The sequence below is a fragment of the Sphaerodactylus townsendi genome, linkage group LG08 (assembly GCF_021028975.2).
Source record: "Sphaerodactylus townsendi isolate TG3544 linkage group LG08, MPM_Stown_v2.3, whole genome shotgun sequence".
In the NCBI taxonomy this organism is placed as follows: Eukaryota; Metazoa; Chordata; class Lepidosauria; order Squamata; family Sphaerodactylidae; genus Sphaerodactylus; species Sphaerodactylus townsendi.
The window spans coordinates 45,908,610-45,929,586 of NC_059432.1; the positions used below are offsets into that span (position 1 = coordinate 45,908,610).

General features: G+C 41.0%; 1 protein-coding gene across 1 annotated transcript in view; it reads right to left on the bottom strand.

Moving 5' to 3' along the window:
- ZRANB1 (zinc finger RANBP2-type containing 1) overlaps positions 1-20,977 on the bottom strand; it is a 65,103-nt gene that overhangs the window by 27,366 nt on the left and 16,760 nt on the right. The window contains exon 2 of the mRNA XM_048505315.1: positions 19,897-20,741. Within this exon, the coding sequence (XP_048361272.1) occupies positions 19,897-20,710 (814 nt within the window). The 5' untranslated portion in view covers positions 20,711-20,741. The remainder of the gene's footprint in view (positions 1-19,896; positions 20,742-20,977) is intronic.

Here is a 20,977-nt window from a genome sequence, read left to right on the forward strand (position 1 = left end):
GAAAACAAATCCAGTTCACCAGATAAGAGTCCCCACTCGTGTAGAGGAGTGGGGAATCAAACCTGGTTCTTCAGATTAGAGTCTACCTGCTCTTAACCACTAACCATGCTGGCTCTCAAGAACAAAATGTACAGAAAAAAATTTCCTCAGCAGGAGATTAGAAGCCAACTCTTGGCAAATCTCTTATTAGCTGACAGTCAGTTTCTAATGGCTGCAAGTAGCAATCCACACAAAAAAAGGCTGCAAATCTCTGAGCAGTCCACTGGCTACCTGATCACCATTGGCAAACAGGAGGCCAAACCGGCAGGTCCCAAGTGGAGCAAAACCCCATTTACATGTACCCGACTTTGAGAACCCTACTTTCTTCATAAAATTGCCATAATGCTCTAGACAATATCCTGTCTGAGAACTGGAATACTTGTCTATGATAAAATGCTTAAGGAATATAATCTATTGTAAAATACATGAAGGCTAACTGAGTGGCTGGACACAGTTTACTCTACCGTTCTATATTAGCTCAGGAGATGTGAAATGGTATAGCATAGCCTGATAACTATTCTTATACGAAACCGCTGGAGAATGCTTTTGGCACACAGCTCTACACATGGTAGTTCTGGAGAGTGGTTCTGGTACTTAGCCCAGGACAAGTAGTCACTCTGCAACAAACTGAATGTACTTTCAAAGCATATTGATGCCACCAGACACCTCTTTGCAGGGACCCCGATTTTGAACCCTGTATAAGTGCACTTCTTAGCAAGGGCCTAGCAATCATAGAATTGGAAGGGGCTATATAGGTCATCTAGTCCAACTCTCTACTCAATGCAAGATCAGCCTCAAGCATCCCTGACCGCTGTCAGTCCAGCCATGATTTGAAGAATGCCAGAGAGGAGGAGCTCACCACCACCCTTGCCAGCCAATTCTACTGCAGAACTACTTTTACTGTTAAAGATGTCTTCCTAATGTCAAGCCAAAGTCTTATCAAACTAATATCAAATTGACAGACAGTCATGCTGAGGGCACAAAGAAATGTAAGGCAGCTCCTCCACCAGTTATACAAAAGCCCAGGGGCCATTTCCTCAATGACTTTAGAGTCTCCTCCCTGATCATTTGATCTAATTCAACAACCCAAATATTCAAAATTATAAGCTAAATTATAATTCCGGCTATTTCCCCCTTATCTTAATGGTAGGGCAGGAAAGTCTCTGCCCTGACTCAATCATGTAAACCTCTCAGTCTCCCTAAAACAATTTCCAACATGGTACTGTAAATAAGGAAAATGCCCCGCCACACTGCTGACAAAGACTTTCTTTTCAAACGAACTCACATCTGGAGAAATTGAATTTTCATCTATTTTTCATCCCCAAGCCAACACTCCTTTCCCTCCCCTCTCTTGGCAAAGTGTATAAAAAGTTACCCTCGGTCCCAAATCTTTGGTATCCATCGAGTTACCCCAGCTTCACAGTTGGCCTCTCTGCTCTACCCACTTTGCTGTGCTTCCTCCTGTTTCACTCTCCCAGAGCTGCTTCACTGTAGCCAAGAACAAGCTCATTTGCCCCCCCCCCCCCCAATTCTTCTTCCCTCTGGGCAGGTAACTTGGTCGAGAAAAGCTTCAGCTGTTTTACAAATGCTGTGTTTCTCCATTATAAAGCTGTCATTTGCTCTGCAAAAACTGCTTAACCTTTTATTTTTTTCTTTCCACTAGCTAAACAAAAACCTATTGTATTTTGAAAAGCTCATTCCCCCTCATTCTTTCAAGTGTTGGTCTGAATCTCAACCTTGACATACACAGGGTTAAAGACCTCGCTATTTAATGTGCCACAATATAGGCGTCTGTGTCGTGCCAGCAAGGGGAAACGTTTGCTTCTTTTGCTGCCACGTTCATGGCAATTTGGGTAACAATATGTTGCAATATATGGTTTTATGATTTTATGATATTGTTTTTCTTTTCAGAGCCATATCATGATGCACTCAGGATAGGTAGTATACATATATATTTTTCTAAATAAATAAATATGAGATTCCATGCAAGATTTTTGTCCTCTCTTACAAACAGGAATCAGCTCTTTAAAATTCAAGCCCGTCTCTGGAGAAACAGCATATACATTTTCTCAATAAGTTGTGGCCTCTAGGACTAGAAAAGTCTGAATAAATTTTAAATAAGTAAATGACCAAGGATGAGGGCATAATTGTGGTAATTGATTTAGAAGCAGTTGAAAAGAAAATGCCATCCAACTGAAAAGCATGTATCTGATAGATTTAAGCAGGACACTTCATTTAGACATCAATGGCTGAGTATAATATTGTCCCTGGAATGAGCTTCAAGGAACTTATGCAGATCTTCACCATGGATATGAAACACCTGGGATATCAAGCAAGAGGAAGAAATATATATATATATTTTAATGGAGCAAAATGGAGCAAAAATATATATATATATATTTAATGGAGCAACATGCCAGAATCTTGGTAATGGAAGGATCAAACAGGGATGGACAAATACATATTGAACTGCAGTGAGCTAATTATTCTTCATGGAAGAAGCAGCAAGTTCTTTTAATACAATTTCTTTGATCTCTAGCCCCAAGGGAACTCATTTCTGAGGAGTATGCTCCAACTGCTTGAATCCAGTTAGAAGATCAATTGGGCAAATGGAGCGCACCCTTCTCAAAAAGAGAAGTGGCAATGCGACACTGGTTCTTTATTCATCCTGATGACATTTAGGCAATTCAAAACATCTTTCTAGCCAGACAGGAATCACTTAGTCATTTTCTGTAACCTGCATGGAGTAAATCCAACCTCTTCAGTACCAAGACAGAGAACAGAAGCTAAACTTTTCATATTAGCATTTCACTTTAAAGCTTAAAGCAATAGTGGTCGGCCACAAAGAACTCAGGACTTTTAGTCTGATGTATGTGGGAAGAATGAAATACGCATGTTCACTTTTTCAAGGGGACTGCTTCTGCCCATTGCTTTAGAAATTGTGTTTCCAGCTCCTTTCAATTATGATTGTGGCATGCTTTGACATAAGAGATTTTTTTAAAACACAGGTTACACTGAACTAACCATGACTGGACCACCTTTCATTTATCAGAAAAAATAGGAAATATAAAATAAATCATGTCAGGCTCTCAGAGAACTAAAGATGGCTCCAAAGCAAGTTAGTCCAACTAACTGCCTTCACCTCTCTTCTATTACACATATGGAAAACTTCCTGTTCATGGACATACCCATGGGCCTGTCTGACATGAGGCATAGATGCAGTAAGTGCTACAATAAGTGCCGTTACCACTAGATAATATTACCACAATTTCGACTCGACTTGCTATTTGCCACTATTGTGGAACCCAGTTAAGCAATAGATGTTGTAGTGTCTGATAATGCATGTCTTCCAGATTACACAAAATATCTGATTGTAACTTTTAATGTATATATACAGTTGCTTTTGTGACTTGGAATGGATAAGAACTTATTACTGTCCTTGTACCTCTTTTGACTTATGAGCAGCCATCAAACTGACACAGTAAGGACAGATTCCAACCACAATATGTGGCAACTGTCTGCTGGGCATGCTACATGACCAACTGCTGAATTGTCAATATTACTTACCTGCTCTGCTGCGTGGTTGCCAGGACTCATGATCCAGCCTAGCTCCTATATCACTAAAAGCTGATTAAGTGATCGTTTAACCAGCACAACTGACTCTATGGCATACAGGGATAGCTACCATTTAGGCCTGTGATCTTGCACACTTTCAATGCCGCTCGCACAGTCTAGTGCCAGCAATTTCATTCATTGGCTTGGCTTTTAGATCTATATTCATTGGCTTGGCTTTAGATCTATGTTCAATAAAAATGAGGATTGTTTCACAGCCATATGTGTTTGACAGGATAGTGATTAGTTCCCAATCCGCTACTCCAAAGCTACAGCAGCTGTCTTCGACACAGGATTCACACTTGGAAGAGTCAGGGTATCTTCCACTATCTGCACAGTTGTGCTAAAGAAGAGACGGCTCCTTTAGCTCTGAAATCCTCCCCCAAACACTGCTGGTGTGTTGTCTTGCAACTCAGAATTTGCCAAACAGAAATGTTCAGGAGATATTTTGGTAAAGGAAACAAGACAGCAATATAATGGAACAGCCCAGGAGTGTGCTTTTATAAGGAAATATGACTGTCGGCTATAGAACATTTACTGAGTGCATCATCTTGACTTTACTGCACTCTCTTCTACTTTTATAACCCACTCTCTGTATTGTTTATGGTATGTCATGCCCCAGTCAGTTCTTCATTCGTACTATTCCCTAATTTCCATAGTCCTTGACCAGCTCTATTGTTACCAGATGCCTTGTGCTGATTGAACTGTTTTCTCTATACTGCAGGCTGCCTTAAATCTCTGTGAGGAAGGCAGACCACATATGAAGTAATATAAATGAAAGAGGGAAACAGGAATGGAGCACAAACATTCCCAGAATAAATAACAACAGGTGGCAATAAAGAACACCCTTAACACAGCCGAGGTAGCTCTGACCAAGATGACTGGCACATGGGGCAGACAGTCAGCATGAGCAGCCAAACCCAAGTGACAATGTTTAGTGGAGCTGTGCCTAAGGCTCCTTTAAGGCTGTGTTCAGCTAAACCCATGCACGGCTTGCACCAAGGTATGCTATACCTGCACATTCAATTGTGCTATGCTCCACAATCTTTCCTGCCCTGATATGTACTGCTTTAACAGTGAAGATTTACTAAGGAACTGTCAATGATGCAAGATGTGTCTATTATCTGTGTGTTCAGCTAAAGGATGGCTTCCAAGGATGTGAGATGCAAGTTTTGTTTTTCAACTGTAGCTTATCAGCTTGATTGCTGGCCAAAAGGTATACTCTGCACTCATTCTAATAGTTCCCTTAGTGGAATTTGAACCCAGGGTTCAAGTTTGCTCGGATGAAAGCTTTCTGTGAGGGTGAAGTTACGGATGCCTTTGTTTCTACCCCAGGGTCTGCATTCCCTTGCTTGGCAAAAAGGCTGATGCTCCTAAACCCACACCCACTCTGAACCCTTGTGTAGAAGAGGTCTGTGCCATTCGATGGGAATTTTGAAGCGTGTGGTTGGAGAGGCCACATATCCTTCTCTGTCAGACACCCTGCAGAAGGAAACATGATTAAAGGAGTGAGCCAAACCTGCTTCTGCATATTCCCTTCAGTGTATTTGGACAAGGATCTTACTATGCGCTCTGCATGAATGTTTGTCTAGCGTAAAAGTAGCATGGCCATATCAGCATACACTGATTAGCAGCTTCCAGTTCTGCCTGACAGAGTGGGCAAAGTTGCTCCGGCACAGTTCCTATGCTTGCCACCCCTTGATGCTGAGTCTTTTAAAAACATTTTTTCCTTCTGCAGAGTTAAGCATAGGATACTGACTAATAACGTTAAGCCTTCAATCCAGCCAGGGTTTAGGATTGAGATGCCAGTTTAAAGAGAAAGTCATTCCCTGCATTTGCAAAGAGATGGCTAAAACCATTTGCAGAGAGAATACAATTTCTACTAGAAACAGAATGAAACAGTTTTCATTTTTAGCAAATTATATCATACCTAAGTGACTAGCGTAACTGCACATCAGAACTGCTAATACTGATAAAGCTTGGATGCTGCGAACAGACATGATTCCTTTGAGGATTTCTTGAAAGTTTGATTTATTTTATAGACGCTATTGTTAGTGAGCATTCCTGCTACCAGGATTGTTATTCTGAAATGTCACTAAAAGACTTCCAAGTGACAAAAGCTGAATTCCCAGATAACCAATGCTAAATGGAAGTAATCTCTCTGAAGTATTTTCTCTGGCAACAAGCCAGACAACCTTTTAGGAGAAGCTGTTATAGAATTAAAACATACAGATTTGTCTCCACACAGGGTTTTTCCACCTTTTCCCCTGAACAGGGATAAGAAAGTAATTGACAGAGACAAAACAAAAAAGACCAGGCAGTACAATGACATTTGCATTTTCTTTCAAACAAATCAGATTCAGGCCCAAACTATACATTATGCATGAAATATAGGCAATCCAGCAAATTGTTCTGAACTAGAAAGTCGTATCTAGTGTTAGGGTGGGGTTACTTCATCATTTCACTCCCTGTACTATCTCTCAAGTTCTCCTCCCGTTGTCTCCTAATCCATCCCCACCAGAAGCAGATTTTATCTTATTTATTCATTCAATTTTTATCCCGCTTCTTCCTAACAAAGATGAGCTCAGAGTAGCTAACAGTATTACACATCATACACACTGGATCCAGGAAACAGGAAATGCCATTCTGAGAGTGCTGGCTGATATCTATGGTGAGTTCGTTCCTAAAGAAACCTACTCTGGACTCAAGAGACTTGAATACATATATTTCAGTCTCAAATGTACCATTCTTGAGCCAGGTGACTAAACAAGTGGTTGATGGAACCTTCAAGGTTTCCTGGATGAAGCAGATTGTTAGGATATGTCCTAGTCTGATTTCAGGCCTGACTATGAGACTGAAACAGCCTTTGTCACCGTGAGGGATGGATGGGGAGAGTGTGACCCTGTTGATTCTTCTGGACCTGTCAGTATCTTTCATTATTATCAATCATAGTATCCTTCTGGACTGTCTTTCAGGGTCAGGACTGGAACACACCAGTCTGTAGTGATATCAGTACTACCTCAAAGGAAGGTTTCAAAGGATGGCACTGGGGGACTGCTCCTCAGCCCCCTCACAACTTATCCCTCATGATTTTTAAAAGCTACTTCAAGCTACTGGGGATAAGTCATCTGAAGATTTGGGCTGTGTTGTCACCAATATACAGATAATATGCAGCTGTATCTCACAATTCCACCAGATCCCAGGGAGGCTATGAAAACCTTGAACTTGTGCCTTTCGGACAATGAGGGAAAATAATCTGAAATTTAATCATGACTAAATCGAAGTACTACTGGTGGGAAGGAGTGACCTAAGAATTAATGCATCTCAAAATGCGGGGGAGGTTATATCGTTCTCTAAGTAAACAGCTGAGAGTGTTACTGAACCCAGGCTTTCTGTTAGAAAAGCAGGGACTAGTAAATGAGCCTTTCCTGGCCAAACAGAAACTTCTTGCCATGGTAGTGCATGCCCTGGTAACATCTACACAACATTACCACAATGCTCCCTAAGTGTGACTGCCCTTCAAGAAAACCCGGAATCGACTTGTGCCTTTCGGACAATGAGGGAAAATAAGCTGAAATTTAATCATGACTAAATCGAAGTACTACTGGTGGGAAGGAGTGACCTAAGAATTAATGCATCTCAAAATGCGGGGGAGGTTATATCGTTCTCTAAGTAAACATAGCTGGGAGTGTTACTGAACCCAGGCTTTCTGTTAGAAAAGCAGGGACTAGTAAATGAGCCTTTCCTGGCCAAACAGAAACTTCTTGCCATGGTAGTGCATGCCCTGGTAACATCTACACAACATTACCGCAATGCTCCCTAAGTGTGACTGCCCTTCAAGAAAACCCAGAATCGACAACTGGTACCAAATGCTGCAGCCAGAATTATGGCTGGAGTAGATAAGAAATTCCAGCCTTATTGTACCTACACTGCCTCTCAATTTGCTCCCAGATCCAATTCCAGCTGAAAGGTTATATGATGACATGGGCCAGTGCCTTTCAGTATAATGTACAAATGGATCAGTGGGAGAATATGTGGTTAAAAGAACAAATTTACATAAGATCCAGTCTCAAAGAGAATTTCTACAAAATGATGGATCGTTGGCATTTATCACAGGAGAAATTAGCAAACACATATTGTTTTACCATTTATGGTGGACTTGTAATAAAGTTAAAATTTTTGGACACAAATACATTTAATAATTCAGAAGATTAAAAATGATGAAATTAGAGGCTTAATTTTTGATAGAAAGTTTGAAAAAAAAGATAATGGAATTCTGTTTTTATATATGACATCGGTAGTGAGAATACTGTATGCACAAAAATCAAAAACTTCATCTGTACCCACAACAGAATAATGCAATTAGCTGAGATGGCTAAGTTTACTTATTTAATTAAGGAAAAGAACTTATCTAAGTTGACTAATAACTTGGAACTCCCAAAGGACGTTTTGTTTAAAACAGAAAAAAAATAACTGATGATCTGTGGATTTGAGGACTAGGAGAATAAGAAAATCAACATGGAAAAAAGTGTGAATCCTATTTAATTAGTAATAATAATTAAAAACGAATTGATTTATATTTTCATATTTGTAACCAGAGAACCAGTGGTAAATTTTTAATTGTGTTTATATTTGGCGCAGAAGAAATCAGGAGCCTGATCTTCTCCCCTTATAGGAAAGCTTTCAGTTGTTGTTTCCAAAAATTCTTAATAAAGGCTATTTCAAAAACCTCCACTATGGACCAAGAGTAACTGTACAGAAACAACTTCACCACCAGATCCTGCTATACGAACTCTGTTCTTATCCATTCCAAGTCACAAAAGCAACTGTATATACATTAACATTTACAATCATATATTTTGTGTAACCTGGAAGACATGCATTAGCAGGCAATAATTTGCGTGAACAACATCTATTGCTTAACTGGGTTGAAATTTAATCTAATGAAGTCAAATATGACAGTAACTTTTTCTACCAATTATCACTTGTTTTAAAAAGCTGCAAATTTAGGTTCCAACATCTGGGAGGAGTATGACAACACAATATAGTTTAAACTCAACAGTTTGTTCTGCCCCGACTTGTTTTGATGGTTTGATTTTTCATGGGTATATTTTAATGGCTTTGTATTGTCTTAGCTATAAATCGCCTTGAGCAAGCCTCTGGAGAGAAATCACATAAGTATTCAAAATATTTCTTTCTAAATAAGTAGTTTAAACCAGTGGTCCTTAGTCATTTCCACATTGCAAACACATGACAAACAGTAATGTGACAGCAAGGAGAAGCAGAATTACTGCCTCACTAGTGCCAAGGCTGTGACCATGGGAAGCAGATCAAAAGACCCAAACCAAGCACCAGATTTCTACACTGAGGAATCAACTAAGGGTCATAGCCTTGGAGTAATCTTCTCCATCACTGTCCCCCTGCTCTTTTTAGTATGCAGGCAAACAGAGATAGGAGGCAGGGCCTTACTGCTGTCTCTGCAGCAGGTCGTTCCAAAAGGAAGCTTTATAAGAGTCTATCAGACCCTCAATGTAAACAAAAGTGAAATTCCTAACTAGCCCTTTAAGTCAGGTATTAAAAAACAGAGTTTACTTGAGCAGGATAAAAAAATACACTCAAGCAATCAGAATTCTAATAAGAATGCATACAGCACCACATACTGGAATGCCCACAATAAATATAAATATTCCAAATGTGCATACACCCTTGAGCAATGCATGAACTCAAAAGGAAGGTTTGGGAGTGGCAGAAAACAGTAGGGGAAGGAGAAGATTATATTACCTATCCTGACAGGAATTCATCAGAGAAGAAAATCAAGCATCAGGTAGCATTTCTATCTGCAGTTACTAGATCAGTATGAGGACAGGCAAGAGTTACAGTAAAATCTAAATGAGAAGATCTGGTATGGGAATCCAGAAGAATGCACAGGAGAGCCGTCAAGCAAAGATGCAGAACACCTCAAGAGCCAATCTTCTGGTACAGGAAGAAAGCATTTGATCTTCCCAGGCTTGGCAGAAGTGAGGAACTCAGGTGAACTCAGCAGACAGCACCCTGACTGGCTGAAAGAATGGCATTGGGAGACCCCTCATCACGAAAGCCTCACTAAATAAGAAAAGGGAAAGCTGAGGGAGCAAGGAAGGGTATCAAAGGCAATCAGTTATATAAATAGAATTAAACAAAGATAAACGATACCAAAAAAATAGTACTTAATTAAAAGTTGGTGGCAGCGGGATGTCTTCTCATTAAGAAGAATGCAGCCAGACAACAAACCCTGTGTGTAAGAACATTGTGACTGAGGCAACATACTTTGAACAATTGTTTAAGAGCCTTCAGTGTGTGTGATTAAATCAATTTTCTCTATAGGCTTCCATGGTGCTAGGGTACTTCTCTCTTAGGTTACTACACACTTTGCAAGCTGGCTATTGCAGTTCTAATGCTCTAACGCTCTGGAGCCTATTTTAATATGCCTAATAAAGGTTGTTGTATTGTAGGCAGTTCTAATGCAATCAAAATAGATGTTTTTGTTCCTGTCTATTCTTCTCCCAACTCAAATTTAATCTATAAATAGACCAATGCTAGATTTGCACAGTTCTGAGTGAAGCCAAAGATTGGGGGATCACAAATCCAACATGGAGGGAGGTAGGAATAGAAGCCAACAAAATGAAGACTTAATAGTGGTAGAGCTCTGTAAAGTCGCAGCCAACCTATGGCAACCCCATGGGATTTTCAGGGAAACAGATATTTAGAGTGGTTTACCAATGCCTGTCTCTGAGGAGTAAACCTGGACTACTTCAGTACTGTCTTATCCAAGTACAACCAGGGACAACATTTCTCAGCTTGAGATCTAATAAAATCAGGCTAGCTTAGGCCATCCAGATCAGACTTCACAGATAAGGCACACACACAAAAAAAAAACACGGGTCAACAAATGGGTCATGTTCTTTATGGAAAAATTTAGCGTAGATTTCCTTTCCAGGACAAGGGTGGAGCCTCAGTGTACCCTCTCATGTTTCGGTACTCCCACTGTGCATTTGCATTGTGGTTAATACATAACGGAGATATTTTGAAATCCAGGCAGATATGGGCTTGCCTATTCCAGTTTAGGAGAACAGATCCACTGGAGCAGGGGTAGGGAACCTGCGGCTCTCCAGATGTTCAGGAACTACAATTCCCATCAGCCTCTGTCAGCATGGCCAATTGGCCATGCTGGTAGGGGCTGATGGGAATTGTAGTTCCTGAACATCTGGAGAGCCGCAGGTTCCCTACCCCTGCACTAGAGGATTTCACCTTTCAAGAGCAAACTTAAAACTTGAGGATTTGTGCAGTATATATCATGATCTAATACTGCAACAGAAATACAACGCTTACGATCAAGGTTAACAAAAGAATGTAAAAAGGTAAGTGACAGGAAATACAATTAACCTATTAGTTTTTCACTGCATTTTATATATCCAAAGCATCATACTGTGAACTTTTGGGCAGAAGAATCTAGCATCATTTGAAAGCTGGGTTCTCCAGAATACTGAAGCCTAACTACTCTAAGGCCGTTTCCGCACGGCCCATTAATGGCGCCCTGGGGACGGGATAAACGCCGTCCCCAGGGAGCCATTCGCACAGGCGGCGCTGCTGCAACGCAGCAGTGCCGACCTGACTCCGCTCCCTCTCCCCCAGGGCGGCATCAAGCCGCCCTGAAAAACAACCCTTTAAAGGGTTCCTTCAACAGCGTGTTCCCGGCGGCGCGGTGCGAACAGCACCGCCGGGAACATCGCTGTTCTCTTCGCTCCCCGTTCCACATCACCGGTAAAATTGTCCCGTCGTCGGCCTGCTGGCCGTCGAAGCACCGCCCACGCTGTCCTCCAACCCCTGGAGGTCGGAGGGCAGCGTGGGCGGGGCTGCGACGGCCAGCAGGCCGACGATGGGGACACGGTGAGTGGGACTGGGAAGGGGAAAGAGGCGGCTCCGTGCGGAGCCGCCTGCCAGATCTACTCGTCGCTCTGTCTGGGAGGCGCTCGCCCGCATCGCTGTCCATGAACGGACTCCGCTTCCACGTCCGTGCAAGGGAAACGACCTAAGAGAAATTCCAGGACTGAGGTTTCATACTTTTACAGTGAGTATTATCAATCCAATAGGAGAAAGATGAGGATATTCCCATATGGCTAGGTTTTACCTAAATTAATTTTGCCCATATTATACAGATTGGTTGCTGGCTTTCAGGTGGGGCCTGGAGTATTTCAAAGACCACAGATATGAATTCCCCAGAGAAGATGGCAACTTTGGAAGAAGCACTCCTTTCTAACTGCAGTGTCTCCCCAACACTACCACCTCCCAAAAAAGTTTAACCCAAGTCCTGCAACTTTTAGCATTTTGGAGTTCTTAGGGAAGAATTGTGTCCTTATGTATGATATTCTACAGCAGCCAGACCTACCATTATTATTTCATCCTTCATCCAAGGACTGCAGGGTGGTACCGTATTTCCCCGAAAATAAGACAGGGTCTTATTTTAATTTTTGCGCCAAAAGATGCATTAGGGCTTATTTTCGGGAGATGTCTTATATTCGGGGAAATACAGTACCTTCACAATTCGTTAAGGCGGGCTCTCAGCAACCCGTTGCTTCCCTGTCATGTGTGATGCAAGCCGCATCCTCATTGGCAGGGAGCGCAGGGCATTGTCTGCAATTCGTGATCTGTAACTATTGGTAGGGCTTATTTTTGGAGGAGGGCTTGTATTTCAAGCATTCTCAAAAAATCCTGAAAAATCATGATAGGGCTTATTTTCGGGGTAGATCTTATTTTCGGGGAAACATGGTAGGGCAGATGGTTCTTTAACCATCTGTTGGCCTTGCCCTCACGAAGCTGCATTTCAGTGGTTGAGGTGGGCAACTTAGTGGGCGGATCCTAGTAGGCAATAATGGGAATCTGTACAGAATCCACTCCTCTCATAAAAAGTAGCCCATATGAATACTGATTAGGTAAATGCTCAAGCAACAGAAACCAACAGTTCTAAAAATAATCCCACAGCATAGCTCGCAACACCCCACCCAAAAACTATAAATATATAAACTATAAAAATATATAAATATATTTTTCCAACTTCTTAGGTGGCTGTTCTCAAAATCAGAAACAAGCTTAATTTTCATGACAACATTTCCATGTCTGATTAGAGAACAGTATGCACCCACCTCGCTGCCAATCATAGGAAGAGTGATGCCCACTGCATGCCAGGACTTTTGGTTCTGTAGACTCAGGACAGTTGGAGCAGAGGAGGAGAAAGACACTCTGGCCTCTGTCATCAGCCTGAACAAGTATAGGCCATAGCAGAGTTTCATCATTTTAATCCAAACAAGGCCATGACAAGGGAACAGTTGCCTAGCTAAATTAAAATTACGCCTGTCAAACCAATATCTCTCCTTTAATTTCTGTCCATTCCCCTTCTCTGTGAATCTTATTTTTTAGACTGTGGGGAAGAGGAAAAGGCCAAATTCTCTATATTGTAAGCCACTTTAGATTACAGTTGTCAGAAAAGTAGAGTATTAATAAACACAGGGGGGAGGGGTTTGCTTTTTTGCCCAAATCATGGAAATTATTTACTACTCTTACAGTGCTGTGCAAATGCCCACAAAAGGCTGATTTTTAAAGGGTATGTGGAAAGACAGCTACAATTCTGTATGGGAAATATGTGCAGAGAGAGTATATAATATTTCTGCATAAAGAAGATAATATTTACTATTAAGAAGTTGTATAGTTTTGAGAAACATGAAATGATTACACATCTGTGAGGTAAGTTATATAGGATAAAGGTCTCTAAGCAGGCTATCAAGCTACAGAGTTGATGCCTAATTGCTACTACCTAGGAAGTGGTTTTCTCAAGTTTTCAGTGTGTTTCACTCATATATGACAGAAGGATTGAGAATGGATCACTTGTAATGGTCAAGATTACAAGTGAATCAGTTCACGGAAGAGTTCACCTCTTGCAGTGACATTTAAGATTACAACCAATGAGTTGAGAGCCACCAATGACTTGAGAGCCACAAATTACTCAAGTCCACCATTGTGAGCTGTCCTGAGCAGGAAAAACATTGCTATCCCTATACATTAGCTATTCCCTTCAAGATACAAAAATATCCAATGAAGAGCCCAATCAGAAAGAGTCAAAGCAACTCAAGCAAGACTTTGAGTGCTTTATTTGAGCGCTAGACAGAATAAACAAAAGGTATATTACCTATAATCTCATCCCTAGACTAAGGCAGAGGTAGTCTTCCACTAACTCAAAAGTAATAGGGCAGTGCACAAATACAGCATCTTGTGGGTACAGCACTGAACTGCTGATCAATTTAAATTTAGAGACACTGAAGCATGCTTTACTGGGGTTCTGAAGTAGAGAAACACATTTGTACTACTATAGCAATTCTTTTATTGTCCACCTTTTCATGTACACCACAAAGACACCTTTACAAGGTTACAAAGGTATCACCACTGTCTTTCTGTGCTTCCTTTTCCCACAGAGTTGTAGGAAGGAAAAAAAACTAGATCTGGCAGCCAACACAAGCACCACACTACTTCCAAGGCACAACACTAACGGAACCATCTCTCCCATACAGCCTCCAGAGCACAATCCCATTGAACTGATGTCTATGCTATAGTGAGTGTGCAGAGAAAAGTTACTCCCATCTAACATTTAAAGCTAGAATGGAGGCAAAGCAGAGCACATAGTAGAATTATTCTTATTAAAATTACAAGACTAGAAGGGGAAAAATGGGTGTGTTGATTTATAGCAAAAGGTGATGATCATGATGATAGCTCTGTCTGGCCTCCACTCCTACTGGAATTCATTATTCAAGACTCCTTCAATCATTATTCAAGACTCCTTCCACACCTGAAAGTCAGAAGATTGGACACCTTTTTACATCCAGGATTAGGTAAGCAGGAATTGCCCACTAAACACATTAGGCACAGTTTAGCTTTCAGTTTAGCAACCAACATCTGTATTATTGGTTAAGCAATATCTTCATGTTCTACTTTAAATCTCCAATAAAGCACGTTACAATGTATCTGAGTTTAAATTGAACAACAGTGCAATTGTAGGCAAATTACTCTACTGAAATCAATATGCCGGAATTTACATAAAACTGTGCTGTTGGAAGACGAATCCTCATTCTGAGTATTCTAAAGCAAACATCTGCCTGAAATGTTAAAGTAATTGTGTAGTGTATTATAGCTTGGTAAAGAAATCAAGATTTTTTTTAAAGTATGCCTAGACATGCTTATGCCAGTCATCAAAAGCCTGGAAAAACTAAAAGAACCCACTACAGTTCAGTTCACAGAACTGTTTGACTGACCACTTAGAAGAGATTCTTACTCATTACCATCAATTTTAAGTGGCTATGTGCAAGCCTACCATAACCACCATATTTTATGTCATTAGTCACAACAATCCTAAGCAGCAAATTACTAGGAATAGCAAGTATTACTAGGAATGGCAAGTATAAATGTCAGGGCGTAGTCATTCTTATGTTCTAAGAGAAGGAGAATGCATTCTAGTAGAGAGAGGTCATTTCACAGAAAGACATCCATTAAAGCAAGACAGTTCTCTTTCCAGTGCCACTGAAGATAAAGATGCCTTGCATTTCTATAGCACTCTATCCTATCCAGGTACAAATGAAAAAAATTCTATGAGAGATTCTCATAGAAGAGAGCACCCTGACTGTACTTTGTGTAACTTTTAAGTGGCTATATACATCCGTATACCATCCTTTTGATTGAACAGAATATTTTTAGCAGCCATTTAAGTGTGAATGGCATTTCACTAGGTAATGACTTGCCTCATACATGCAGCAGAAAGGAAAGAGAAAGAAAGAGCTGTCCTAGTCTGGGTTCTAGTGAGTTCACATGCTGTCCTAGTGAGTTCACATGCTTATAGTGACACCACCTTACAAAGGCCTTCCATTTGGAGGAAAAATGTACCTAATGGATGACTTTCTGTAAGCCATGATGGTTTCTGCAACCTCCAAAGAATTTGGAGGTTCTGCAACCTCCAAAGAATAGCCTCACCCTAGGAGCCTGTTGCTCTCAAGAGCCACATGGTCAGCCAAAGCCATTCTGGAACCGGGAGCAACAGTGGCTTCTCACAAAGAATATCCTGACTCACAAGAATTTGCTAGGCTCTAGTATTGATAGTTATATGAATCACTGTCTGAAAGGTTCTGATACCATGAATATTACACTTGCTCACTTCTGACGTATGTTCCACAAGGTTTCCAGTATGACTAGAAGTGGAGGGAAGACATACAGGAGAACCTCAGGCCAGGTGAATGTTAGGGCAACCACCTGTTTTGCCCATGAATCTGGGGAAGAACCATGGAACATGATGATTGGACGCCAATGCAAAGAGAACCACACTGAGGATTCCAAACCTATATACAATCGGTTGGAAAGTCTCCCTCCTGAAGGATCATTCGTTCTCGTTGAGCTTCTACTTGTTCAGCCAGTTTGCCTGAGAATTGAGGGAGCCCTAGATGCATTCTACCATAATTGAAGTAGATATTTTTCTACCCCTGATAGGATGCTTTTCGTTCCTGAATGGAGACCTTGGCAGAGATGTTGTCTGTTATGATGAATATGTGATGGATCTCGATTTTTGAGCTAGAAGAGTAAGAGCACATTCCTGATGGCTCTGATTTCCAGGGTATTGATATTCACTCTTTTTTCTACTTGTGTCCAGATGCCTTGAACAAGAAGATCGTATAGAGAGGGTCCCCAGCTGGAGATATCAGCATCCATAAATATTTGTGCAAAGTCTTTTTGAGCATAAAGTTGTCCTCATCTCAGTCTGCTGGTGTTTGATCACTAATTCATGCTTTGTGTCACAGGTAATAGATGACAGAACCACTGAAGCGGCCTAGAGTGGAACAGAACCTATGCAGCGAATCTTCAGACTTTGGGACATGCCCAAGACATTAGTTGGGCAGACTTCGCCCTGGCTGTCTCCCTGGATTGATTCTGATGACCTATTCCTCTGGGAGTGACAGCATGTTCTTTTGAGTGTTTATAGCATTCACTACATATTGCAGTCTTGTGGAAGGAATGAAGCTGGTTTTTTTTTCAGGATTTCAGGATCTGTATGGTTCTGTTTTCATCCCTAATGGCTTGTTCCAAATTGGGAGAACAAATCATGAACTGGGAGAACAAACTGGGAGAACAAACCAGTACTACCAACATCACCAAAACATTGGAAAATGGTACTGATGCCAGCCCAAAAAGAAGGGCTCTGAATTGGTAATGAAGATCATAGTACAAAAACCACTGGAACCTGCAACACCCTGAGTAGATGGAGATATGTGAGGAAGCTTCCATCAGACTGTTGAAAATCATGTAGTTCCCTGAACTAAGTGTTTCAGTGATGATCACAGTGTTTCCATGTGGTAGTATCACAAACCTCTGACATATCGAAGGTCAAGGATCGCTCTCCAGTCCCCATTTTTTTGGGTGGAACCATGAGGAAGATGAAGTATATGCCCAAGTGCTGTTCACACTGAAGGACTGGCTCTATTGTCTATATTTCCAGAAGATGATTATGGCTGTGACAGTTTTTAACAACTTGACCTTTGATCGTTTTTAACGTGACCTTTCGAGGGGATTGGGGAGATGCCAGCGACAGACGCAGGCAAAGCATCAGGAGAAAATGCTACTGGAACACGGCCATACAATCTAGAAAACCCACAACACCTAGCCGTAAAGACCTTCGACAATACATTTCTCCCTCTTGTTTCCTCTCCAGAATTATGATCCTCTGAGAGGTTTAGAATCATGAATGCTTTTACCAACAAGAGCTGATAGTCCTCTGCATTAAACAGGAATGGTTGTTCTTCTGCTATGGGTTCTTATGTAGAAGAAAATTCTCCTTCCTCCTTTTCATTATCTAACAGAGAAGGAGGAGTTATACTTCCTGGAAATTGACTATTGCAAGAATAAGAGGTCTTCCAAGCTGCTTTAGTGGGCCACTGTTGTAAATCCTCCCTGGAGGGGGAATTCTGTCCCTCCCCAAGCCTGTGTCTTGTGATGAAAACTTGTAGAAGGGATCTGGGGGAAGCAATACAAGCTCCTGGGGGGAAATGAAGCAGGATGCTTCTGGATCTGATTCAATTTTTCCCTTAGGTCCCTCCTGACTACCTCCATAAGCTCATCTGAGAAAGATGGCTGCCCTCCCACAACCCTGAGGGGGGTATACATTACCCTCTAATGTTCCATCTTCGCCATCTGATTCAAGGGAATGTCCACCTAGGAGCTTGACCTAATGTCACAGACACCCAGGGCTGAACTGGTAGCCATTAGAGCCAATGGTTCTGCAAGAGCCCATTTTGCACCATTTTTACTCAGCAGATTGCAGCTCCCATTTTGGTGCAAATATCTCCAGTGACCAATATTCTTCTCCTGAGATGCGTCTACTCCTGGTCGTATCATCCTTGCATTAGAAAGAAAATTAGGCCCAGATACGTATCCTCTGCCAGCAGAATGCTATCTCAACTGGGCTCCTTCTGAGTCTAAAACTCCATCATGGGTTGGGGGGGGGGGGGGCAGCAAAGGGAAGACAAAAAGTAGGAGGTGAGCACAATAAAAAAGTACTCTCTCTCCAACAACAGATGGGTAACAGAAAGAGATCAGAATTAAATAGTAAAAAGTTAGAGAAAAGTAGCTGCTGCAGAGTGCTATTTCTCTGTAGTTCTCCCTGTGTGAGGTAGGAAACAAACTGACTTAGAAGACTTATGCATGGGTGACAGGAAGTGACAAAATAGGTCCTGTCTCCCTGAGCAGTCGGTAGGAATCAACCATCATTCAAGATGCCCCCAGAGCGAGAAATGAAATTTCTACATTATAAACAACTTCTACAACATAATAATTGTAAAAAATGAAAAATATATTAAAATCAGTATTTCTAAAGTCATAACTATATTTCAAGAACTACAAATCTTTGTAAGGTCCACCTAATTGCTTCACAGTTGCTGAAGATCTACAAAAGGGTTCTCCCATGTGGTACCTCTGGACACCATGGTATTTGCCAAACGTTTTTAGAAGGTAAGCAGGACCAGAACAGAATTTTATCCAGTAGGGCTTCTGATTTGTTGTGACGATTTTTAAACAATTGTTTCAGCAGTATCTGCTACCACAGCACAATGATCTTCACTGCATGTGAGGATATGCTATGTATATGCAAGAAAATGAGAGCCAGTGTGGTATAGTGGTTAATGGGTCAAACTAGGACTCCGCTATCAAATGTCAAAATTCCAAAGGAGCTCACAGGTTCAAAAAAGTAGGGTACCCCTGATCTATAGTAATTACCAGCACTCCTGAACCACTGCTGTTGATTTCTAAGACAACTCTCATCTAAATAAGGGAACAGTTATCAGACACATAGCTAAGGAATTTTACATATTCCTACTTTCACATCTAGGATACTTTCTCAGTTGACTTCTCAAAAGGGCTCATTTTAAAAGTTATGCCAAGTGTAAAATTAGTACTGATGTTAAATAATTTAATCAACCTGAGCAGCATATTGCAACTCAGTGCTGCTTGCATAAAGTATGTCATACCTTTTTTGGAATACTTACTAACTGCCCAGCTAAAGTTGCGGATACCATTTTTCTTCACATTACATATTATTCAGCATAGCTGTAGCAGAGAGTGTAGGTTAGTTTTTGGGCCTTAGGTGATTCTATGGGACGGTAGTATGCTACTGAGATGTAAGTCGCCGTCTCCTTCTTATTGTTTTCAGGCTGCTAGGAATGTCATTATATGAGTATTGTTGTTTATAATTTGTGATGTTATTTTATGATTATTGTTGGTTATTATGCGATGTTATGGGATGTAGCGATGTACTATGCTGATGTTGTACTATTATAAATCCAATGTCAGAAAGCTGTATGTATTATAGCTAGAATGTTGGGTTAAAATACTATGTTATTTATTATTCATGCCATCTGATTCACTTCTTGTTTATTAATGTTATGCTCTTGCCGGTCGTTATTGACTAGAAGGATTATTGTTGTTGTTTATTGATGTTACGCTTTATTGGTTACTATTGAATGTTATGATTACTGCTGTTGTTAATCTGCAGCTGTTGTTCATCACTGTGAGCCCTCCGGGTGTAGGGCGGTATACAAATTTAATAAACCATAAACCAAACCAAACCATATAAGCAATCTCCACATTTCCTCCCAACTGGAACAGTAATAAGCTACAGACATCACTTACCAACACAAGCATTGAGAAACAGCCAGTCAGTCTTCTTCATTCTGTTTTTTATTTGCTTTAGCTTTTTGAAGTCAACTTCAAGTTCTTCTTTGCTACCAACAGCTCCAGCCAGTTCAATTCTCTGAAAGTCCATTTTTACTTCAGATTCCCGTTTGGTTGTAGGAGGCGATCTTCTTTGGCTATTACCACTGCTACAACTTCCCCTCCACCTAGTTCGGTCTTGCTCGTTGATTATCGATGAAGCCTCTTCGGTTTCTGCCAGTTCTATTGTTTCAATGTTGTTAGGCCTAGGATGATCACACACCACACATTTCCTGGCTTTAGCCCAATTTTCGTATGTACAAACAGAACAAGTCCAGTGCTGTGTCCTCATGTTTAGTTTATTTCTATCATTGTACTCCTCACAAGGATCCACAGGAAATGGAACTGGTCTGGAACCAGAACCTGAAGACTGAGGGGATTCTGTGGGACTCCTGGTCCTACGTTGAGACAAGCACTGAGTGCATCTTATTGCACGAGGCCAGTTCAAATATGTGCACATGTGGCATGACCACTTACTTGCACTTTCCATACTGTAAGATGATTTAACCCTTGGTCTTGCGCTGGAATCTGGACATATCAAAGGACTGCTGCCTCCTTCAATACTTGCAGGATCCCAGTCTCTACCAACATCACTGGAACCACTTTTAAAGGGATCTTCTGTGATAATAGTTCCACTGGGTCTCTGAGCACGGCACATGGTACACTTGATTGCAGATGGCCAGTTTTCATATGTACAATACTCACAAGCCCATTTTATTCCACGTTCTGTCATCCTGTACTCCGTAAGTGTTTCACGCAGAAAGCTTTAAAAGAGCAAGAATAAATCTATTAGTACATTATGAACCAGTAAGAACTTTGCAGGTGAAAAAAAACTGGTATCAAGTTATTTATGATGCTTAGTCCCCAACAGGAATACCACAGGATTACAAAATGTGAAAATGTACTTGATAGCATCCTTTATCAAAAAAGGGCATAAAACTCTAAAGTTAGGAAAATACTTTCCAAGCTATTTCCCGAAGTCATATCTAAAAAATGCCCA